Source organism: Perissodus microlepis, chromosome 7 (assembly GCF_051167445.1).
Source record: "Perissodus microlepis isolate ML-2025 ecotype Zambia chromosome 7, ASM5116744v1, whole genome shotgun sequence".
Classification (NCBI taxonomy): Eukaryota; Metazoa; Chordata; class Actinopteri; order Cichliformes; family Cichlidae; genus Perissodus; species Perissodus microlepis.
Window position 1 is genome coordinate 59,553,574 of NC_140467.1, and position 9,798 is coordinate 59,563,371.

The 9,798-nt window shown below is 41.2% G+C and overlaps 1 protein-coding gene across 1 annotated transcript; it reads left to right on the plus strand.

Annotated features, from left to right (window-relative positions):
* Positions 1 to 2,173: 2,173 nt before the first annotated feature.
* On the plus strand, positions 2,174 to 9,798 carry dkk3b (dickkopf WNT signaling pathway inhibitor 3b). Its single transcript, XM_084936312.1, has 7 exons — positions 2,174 to 2,514; positions 3,116 to 3,241; positions 3,400 to 3,480; positions 6,497 to 6,589; positions 8,231 to 8,375; positions 8,663 to 8,813; positions 8,908 to 9,798. Exons 1-7 carry the CDS (start codon positions 2,320 to 2,322, stop codon positions 8,927 to 8,929), a joined length of 813 nt encoding a protein of 270 aa, XP_084792438.1. The 5' UTR covers positions 2,174 to 2,319; the 3' UTR covers positions 8,930 to 9,798.

Genomic DNA, 9,798 nt, shown 5'->3' on the forward strand with positions numbered 1-9,798 from the left:
TAGGCTGAGGCTTCCATGGGTGGGCAATTCATTCTCCAAAGGGGCCACATGAGAAACTAGGACTGTTGTGGAGGGCTGCACCAATACACTGAACTTAGTTCTGCTCATTATTGCTTAGGCTATGCTGTAGTGTATAGAGTTAAGATGAAGCTTTCTATTTCACCGCAGTGTTACTGAGCCATGACTTCATGTTGTAGCTATGAACTGTCACCAGGGGACAGTATCAGACAATATTTCCAGCCACCTGTTTCTGTTCTTATTGGCTCTAGCTTAGCTCCTACCCCAGAGAAAACAGAAGTCGTAGCATACAAAGAACTTTTACGAAAGAGTGAAGCTTGCAGTAAACTTTAAAATACTTCACTACATTTTTACATACAAAAAACTTACAGTGTTCACAAGTGATGTATGCCGTACCCCTCTGGATACACAGTATGTCCATCCATTCTCTTCCACTTCTCCAATTCAGGGTAGCTGGAGCCTATACTGGCTGTCGGAGAGCAAGAGGCAGGATACACCCTGGATAGGTTGCCAGTCTGTCGCAGGGCTAACACATAGAAACAGACCACACAGCATATGTCTGTACTATATTCAAACTTGTTTCATATTTCTGCAAGTAAGATTGGAGTCACTGTAGCCACAGCTGTTGTTATGCTACCTACCGGTAACCATGTGAAACTCACAAACAGTACTCCTTCCAACAGAACGTGTTTGGTCTTTATTGGTGAACGGCTGTGGAATCAAAGCACTTTGAAATCGGATGATGCTTTTTTAATACACCCTGTACAATCAGACAGTCACATTATTGTACTGACATATGTGCACAATGTACTGAGGTTCACAGTTGTTTCAGGACGTGTAAAGTTGTGAAACCTCATGTGTAATGTGCAAAAGAATAATCTGACCAGGAAGTTGTTCTTTTAAATCTGATTTTGCGGGCAGAATCACCAAATATTTAACCTCCCGACAAAAAATAAAGCTCTCAGACACCTGGAGTTGATCCAAGATGGTTGCCAAGTTGTGAAACTTGCTTCTCTGGGGGAACCCCAAGCATCATTTTGAGTGGGTGCAATCAGCTCAGGTGGCTAAGGTAGGTAACCCAGAATACAGACTGATCTAAAAGCAGTAAGAACAAAGACTCCAGCAGGAGGAAACACAGTAGAAGCAGGGACTCATACAAGATACATACCAGGGAGTAGTAACTTTCAAAAATGCAAGGCAAGACTGAAACAAATGTAACTAAAAGATGCCATAACCATCTGAATATGTGAAATGTATAGGAGAACGGAGAGGGATATTTTAAGAAAAGGTAAGCGTTTCTTAAAATATACAGTCCAACAGGTAAAATCTAAAACCCACAAACAAGAGACTTAGACATGCAGGAGTAACACAAACAGGACTGATTAGACAACAGGACACGGGAGGAATCACCTGACAGCAGACGATAACAGTCAAGGAAACATAGGAAGAAAGAGACCGGAAGTAAAACTAACCTTCAACATAAAACAGGAAATAACCAAAACATAATAAAAGACATAAAAAGTTACAGACAAAAGAACACAAAGGGACTAAAACCAGACGGAGGGAGGCACTGGAGTAGTACTACTACTACTACTACTACTACTAATAATAATAATAATAAAGACATTAACCCAAAATTATAATACTAAAACTCATCATCAGGGTAATAAGATCAAACCAGAACCAACATTCAGAAATGAACGAAAAACCTCAAATTAAACCTCATAAACTCAGTATCCAAGCTACACAGTATCAGTAATGAAACATCGAGTTGCTCTTCATCACATAAATATAACTAAAATCAAATCTTTTTTCTGCAGGATTGTGCAAAAGAGTCCAAACTTTGTTTAGATTTTCAAAAGAACGGGCAGACCTTCACTAAAGCTGTCTGACATGATGTGTATTTCTTGCTGTCAGCTCCACTGAAGTGACCGGTGATTAAGCGCAGGCCTACGTGGGAACTTGCCTCTGCAGATCACATCTGGCATTCGTCTGTCAGCCTTTTCGTCTGTTTGTTTTACAGTCCGGTTCACATTTATGTCTTTATAAAGGCCACTCGCCTGTGTTTGACGTTTAAATCACGAAATGCAGCGTGAACTTTTTCCACCCCATTAAACCTGATCCTGCTAATACCCCCCCCCCCCCCCTTCCTCCCCTCCTCCGCCTCCCCCTCACCACCGCTGCTGCTGCGCTCCTCATACTTTCCAAATAAAACGGATCCAGCTGTGTCCAGCTGTGTGCCCTGCGTGCGTCACACCCGTGTGCTGCTCGGTAGACAGACTAGGTGGAAGAGAAGGAAAGATGTCCGGCATCGCGCAGCTGTCGGTGTTCCGGGGTTTGTGCTTTCTGTGGGCAGCCGTCGGCACGGCGAGGAGCGGGACCTTGTTCCTGCGGGAGAGCCTGGAGCGGGGGCCGGTCAGCTTGACCGATATGTTCCGAGAGGTAGAGGAGTTGATGGAGGACACTCAGCACATACTGGAGGAGGCAGTGGACCAGGTTGGCGTCATATTTTATCCATTCATATAAAGCCAGTGCTGACTGGCAGAGAAATCCAATGTGTCCATATTAAAGTAATTACGCGACAGTTTTATTAGAAAGCAGGGGGATAAAAAAGTGTTTCAAATTATTTTAATGCTCAGTTACTTTTAGCAGACACATAGTTTCCGTGTCTGCTTTAAATCTGACCCACGCCGTGCTGAGTACCACCGTCACTCATCATGATAGTATTTGCTTAAAATAGAGATTTCCCGGCCAGACACTCAGTTCAATAAAAGAAAAGGCAATACGGAAGAGCTCCTGCAAGAACTTCATACAAACAGCTTTTTCTAGACAGCCTTCAGTACCTTGTGTTTGTTATTTTCCTTCCCAAGAATTGAATTTCAGCAGGTCCGATACATTTCCTGATGTCAGTGAGCGTCTGGTTTTCATAATTTCTGGGCTACTGGGAGGTTTCCCTTTTGCATCAAGCAGAGAATGCAAACTATCCATTCTTATAGCCCCCTTAAGGATCCATATTTTCCAAAATATGAACAACAGATGTACAGTATAACATATGCTGCTCTTTATTTAAGATTTACCCTAATTTTCCTTCCAACAGATCACTACAGAGAGTGCAAAATCCTCTTCAGGCTCACTGGAGCTGGGTCCTAACTACCAAAATGAGACTACGATGGTGATAAAGAACGGAGACAAAGCAGTTAAAGTGCTAGACAGAACTGACACGGTAGGGATTCACTCATTACCGTGTAACTTTCACACACAAGCCATTCACTTCATAGTCTACAGTGTCTGAGTGGGTTTAGGATTAAGTGGTAAGAAAAGAAAAGTTGTTTTTCTTCCCCAGGTCTGATACAGTATTTCACCCCCTTACTGTTTTTATAGGACACTAACAACAACACTGGAGAGACTCATTTGTCCCATGTTCATATGGAGATCTCCAGCCAGTGGAACAACATGAATCATGTGAGTCTTTTACCTCTTGTCCTTGATCCAGACCTAAACCTAAACCAAGTTTTAAACAAGGTTTTGTCTTTTTATTCTGTGTCCACATTTTCCCGATGCTGCCATGAAGCTGCTATTTTTATGTGAGTCAGTATTTTGTACTGAGATTAATAGTTTAACATTTTGTCTTGTATCAAGTTGGGATTCTGGAAATATTTTGGAGAAACACAAAATCCAACTCACTTAGTTTCAGACCTCTTTTCAAAGCGATGGAAAGTTTACAGGCTGCCTTTTGGAAACAGATAAAAGCTCAGTCTTCTTTTTTATTACATTCCAATGAGAATCTGTCAGTATTATTTTAAATATTTATCAGCTTTTAGAGTGCTTGATTTCAGATGCATTTTCCTTCAGTTTGGGAAATATTCCACATTTGTAAGACGAGACAGAGAGAAGGAGAGGTTTTTGAAACCATGGGACCATTGTATTAATACGTTTTTTCAAAAAAAAAGAATGATCTCATCCAGCAAAGAAACCTACTATATACTTTTCATAGTTTTCACCAAGAGGAGGCCAGCTTGGATTGAGGTTGCTGCTGCTGCTTGCTGCCTGCTCTTTACTTTACGGTGGTGGTTTTGATCTTTTTCTTTCCTGGCAGCTGTACAGATGGTGGTTATGTTAACAGAGGAAAAAATGCTAAGGAAGCAAGGAAGATTGTAAGCCAAAAAGCTGTACTTTTGTAAAGAAAATACTAAAAAAACAAACAAAATAAAAAACTAACGCCATATGTCTTTAACCTTATTTGTTAAGTCACAGTAGAGTAGAGTCTCTGTGCTCTTTTTACCCTGATTCTGCATACCTCCCTTTTAGCTGCTGAATTTTCTGATGGGTTACCTAGCCCAGCTAAGACACTGCGTTGGCATGAGTTCTCTACCTAACTCGTTAAGTAGCAGTGCAGCATTCTTAGAAAATGTCAGTTGCCAATAAAACTGCAAGGCATGCGCTCACTCTTTGTTCACTCTTTGCTTGTGAGTGTGCTGAAAGAGCTACTAGGCAGAAACCGTGCCTTTGTGTCAACTTGTAAGATAGATAAGTAATGAGAAGACAAATTGTATTAAGCTGTGTGAGAGAATAACTGAGCTTCTGCCAGGAGCACTTCAGACAAACCTAGGATTGTTTCTCCATTTTCAGACATTTATATTTGGTGGCATTTCTGGGACCTCCCCGCCATTTGAAAATCATACGTAGAAAGCCTAAGAGGAGGGGGAACAGCAGCAAGATCCTCCTACTGTTATGATTTAACCGAAGCAGGACGGGACACAAGAAAAGCATTTGACAAGGTTTATTCACCAATTCATAATGTGCAGTGGAATTTTCAGAGGCAAAGCCAGAGAGGAGAGACATTGTAGGAGAGTGGTGAAAACAAACAAGCAGACTAGAGAGCAAAACAATAAAATACTGTGTGGAATTCCTGGCACACAAGGAGGAAATCTGGAGCACAGCACAATTCTAAGGTGTTAACTTGAAAACACTTGGAAAAATTAACACTAAAGAGTCTGAATTATATTATAAACAATCTGCAGAGTGTAGGCGGAAGAGCTGGCGCCATGGTGGATGGGACAAGTGCACAATCCAGGGAACCAGTGATAACAGTTGTGTAGCCATGGCTCTGGGAAACACACTAATGTACACAAATGCAGGGAGAGAAAGGTCAACACTGCAGGCAAGCAAGGATTGCCCACAGAACAAAGCAGACAACCAACATGGATTGGTTCAAGTCAAAAATGGCGCAAACAGGCTGAACAATATGGGGTGGTGGTGGGTGACAAAGCAGCTTGCAGCAAAATAGCACGCTCCTATAAGACTTGCTAATAGGATGAGCAGAATAGAATCTGCTAAGCCGCCAGCTGATGAGAGCTGGCATCTGAAATCTGCTGAACTTGACTCCCCGACCTGCAAAAAATAACAGGTGATTTCCAAGCTTTGCAACTTTGTCATGTTACATTTCCTCAGAAAAATATAAAGAAGAAACCCCCAAAAAAGGATGATAGGGGAACTTTAAAAGTCATCCATTTCTCACAAATAAAACCAGGACTCTGTAATGTGTGATTAATATCTAACCTTTTAGCTTCATTTGACCTGTTTTCCTGTATTGATGAGGTAGAAACGCAGACAGTAATAACGCTTTCGGGCAAGAAAACTGAAATCTAAATTTACAGTAGGAAAGGAGGTCTGGTTTAAAGATGTTCTTTGTTTGGTTCCTGTGTTAAACTTTCACAGGCCACACTTTCAAAGATAAATCAGATAAATCCACCCATGTGGCTGGGATTGTTTTTGGCATGCACTGTTTCCTCTCACCACTGGAAACAAGTCAAACTAAATCTCAAATATCTCATTAGCATAAAGACTTGCTGACTTCCTCTGCTGGAAATTCCACCCTTAAAAGCGCATTTTTCAATATTTGTCACTTTGTTGCATGGTGTACACGGTGTTCCTGCAACAAACTCACAGTTAGCATCATTTAACAACAAGTTTATAATATTTCCAGCTTGGTCTTAAAAGCCCAGATTGTTTCAGGCATTAAAAAAATTGTGTTTTCTTTTAAGCACAGTTTCTTTCTGTGAGTCATCCTGGAAAGGGCACATATTTGAAGATAATTTCTTTACCTTCAACATGCTGGAGTGCAAATCAAGTGTAGAGGACAGAAGGAGGGGATACTCTAGAGACCCAGCCCTTCTGTTGCATTCAGATGCCACTGATGTTGTCCTTAATGCAGTTTCCATGGAGATGGACCCAGCAGATACCGGGAAGTCATTATGTGGGGGTGCAGTGGAATAACGTACGACTGTTATTGTGATACAGGCAAATAGCACTCAGCTACACTGAATTCTGTTTGGCTGAGTGCTTCTTGATAATGATGTCCATTGTGAGATGAGATTATTTTCAAGATGCATGTATTTCTTATCTAAAACTATATAAATACTTCTGTTAGGTTCTTCATCACTTCATATATTTGTAATTCATTTTTCTCATCCCACAGGAATGCATGGTGGACGAGGACTGTGGCAACCTGAAATACTGCCTGTATGAGATTGAGAACTCCAAATGCCTCCCCTGTATCCCAACAGACATGGTGGGGAGACAGTTAGTGTTGTCTTTTGTGGTTGCGATGAGCTACTATAATCAGTGTCTTTGCTTCAAGTACAGCATCACTAGTCACGATGAACCCACAGACGATTATCACTGAGCTTCACACTTCCCCTCTAATCGTTGTATTGCCTTTCAGCTTTCGAGGTAACAACCTTCCAGCTACAGTACAGTGTGACTGGCTGCATGTAAAAGTAATCACCATAACTTAACCTGGTGGTTTCTGGACTGTCAGTCCCATCAGTCTGAAAGCTCAGCTTTAGCCTCCATGTTGTTTTTCTTGAGCTACAAAGGAATTTGGGCAAAAAGAGTTGAGTACAAGTTTATCAGTTATGCTTGAAAGTTTGAGTAGTGGATGCATACATAAATGGTTTGGATGATAAGTGCTAACAGACTAATAAAATACTGGAATTTCACTCACTGATAGGAGCTCTGCTGTTGAGAGGTTCAGTTCAGTCACTCAGATTAGCAGTGCTTGGCTAAAACCTGTCAGTCACAGAGACAACATGGCTAACTTTGTCTCAACAAAATACATACAGGGAAAAAAATTAAAATTGAAAAATCACAAACAAACAGTTGTTATCTACAGAAGCTAGTTCTGTTCTAAGCTGTAAACATCCTTTATAATGCTGATAAGTTGGACAGTATTGTTACTGTGTTACTGTGCCTCCCTTGTGTCCATTGTGCTACGTCTTGATAATCCTTGACTCTACGTTTGTGTATTTCCTGTTTTACTTTGACAGTCTGTGTCCTGTGTCAGTGTATTCTGTTTTCCTTCCTCCCTGTCTGGTCTTGTCTGATTAGTCACAGCTGTGTTCCTCACCTGTTTGCCATTTCCTCCTTTCCCTCTGAGTGTATATATAGTGTGTGTTTCCCGCTGTTCCTCGTTGGATCATCTGCTTGTTCTTCATGTTCTTTTGTTTGGCTTCTCCCAGTTTAGGTTTTGTTAGTGTTTTCAGTTCCCCTTCCGTTAAATGCTTTACAGTGTTTTTTACAGCCACCAATGAAAGGCTCACTTTCAGTTTAAACCTCCACCTATTCCTCTATTTGTCTGCACTTGGGTCCGCACCTCTCATCTCCACACAGTCTGCCCTTGCAAACCGTGACAATATGGGGACTTATATATTTGAAGCCTCATGTGGCCAATAGAGGAACTGCAATTTCTGCAGTTTTTTTTATTAGAAATATACAGCATAGAAAATATTGGACATAGTTTTAATGGTATGTGCAATAGACAAAAAGTAGCACTGAACTTGAGTTTAAACATAATTTGTGCTGAATGTTTGTTTTGAATAAAACATTTTCTATTGTAAAGTCCATAATCTTGGTTAATTAATGGTACCAACGTTTCTGAAATAAATGATGTATACTACAATGTGCAATATTTGCTCCTAAAATATAGTAGATTAGAAGCGGAATGTAGCATAACATAGAAATACCACCCCATGCCCCCCTCTGCACACACCCCTGGACTTGAAAATGTTCAAAAGTAACATAAGTGACATAAAAATGCAGTAAGCAAAAAAAAGTGCCCTTTATGCCGTGATGTAATGCTATCTACATGAATCCAAAAGGATGCACTTGACATACTTTTTTTTAACATATCTGATTGTGTGTCCTCACATAGCCCTGCATCAAGGATGAGGAGTGCTGCTCTGATCAGATGTGTGTTTGGGGCCAGTGCACAGTGAACGCCACCAGTGGAACAGAGGGAACCATCTGTCAGAGTCAGAGTGACTGCAGGCCACACCTCTGCTGTGCTTTCCAACCAGGTAAGTTTCATCTGAGTTGGAACACCAGAGAGACTACCTTAAAGTGCCTAATTGGATCTGTTTGCTATTTTAAAGCAATCTGTAATATGTTATTATCTCAACCTGTAACCAGTTCTAAATGCTTGGTGACAGAATTTAGGAATCAAGCATAGTCCAAGACTAACAAAGTCAGAACGGGGATAGTCTAAGTGAGACATTGTGATTTGGACTGAGCAGTCAATGACTTAGAAGGTTCAATAAAGGCAGTTTTAAACTTCATGTATTTTTCTCTCTGCTGCTTCCATCAGAGCTTTTGTTTCCAGTATGTAACCCCAAACCGGACAAGGGGGAGTCCTGTCTAAGCCACCCCAACCTGCTGATGGACATGCTAGCCTGGGACCAGGAAGGTCCCCGTGACCACTGCCCCTGTGCCGATGACCTTCAGTGCCTGCCTCATGGGTGAGACCAAACACAGCAGCACACGTTTACAGTGAAAAAAGAGCAAGTGTAATTTGTTTTTGCTTGAAATTCACATTTTTCTCTTTTCTTGCAGCCGTGGATCTGTGTGTGGATAACAGTACTGGAGATTTACAGTGCAGCAGAGTTAGATGAAATGACCTTAACGATCCAAAGACGGACGCCTCTGCTGATCAACAGCTGCTGAAAGTACAGGCTGTTGCTTCAGGACTGAACTTGCACTCACTGTATTATTTATGCCTTACTGCCAGTGTATATTATATATATATTAAAAACAACAACAATAAATGACTTGTTTTCAGCTTTGAGAACCAAGGAAAGCACGTTCTGTTATTTACTGGTGATCTTATTTTTGGTTTGTCAGCAGTGAACACTAGAGGACGAACTTTTACACATTTAAAAACTTGGTGGGTATCTCTTTTTGTAATGACCTTTCATTGACCGTAGTGGAAACTATTAAATGTCAAGAAAATGTGTGAAGGAGAATTGATAAGGAGGAGAATCAGTGGATCTGACTGCATGTACATTAGGCTCCTTAACCTTGTGATATCTGCTGTGTTGAAACTACAAAGTCCAGAAGATGGACTACAAAATGCACATCGTACTTCACCCTGACTTTCTTACTCATATTATTTCATACAGGTCATATAAAAAAGAACCAGAGGTGAAAAATATCACTTACAAATTCAAAAAGTTGGATCCATCTATCCCCTTATCCTTTTCAGGGTTGTGGGGGGCGCTGCCGCCTGTCAAGTTGTCTTAGGGCGAGAGGCAGTGTACACCCTGGACAGATCACCAGTCTGTCGCAGGCGACCAATCGCACTCACATTCACTCCTGCATTCACACCTATGGGCAATTTTATGTTTTCCAGTTAACCTGTCCCCACTAACTGCATGTCTTTGGACTGTGGGAGGAAGCCGGGGGAGAGCCACGCAAACAAATAAAATAGATCCTGTTTGGGGTTTT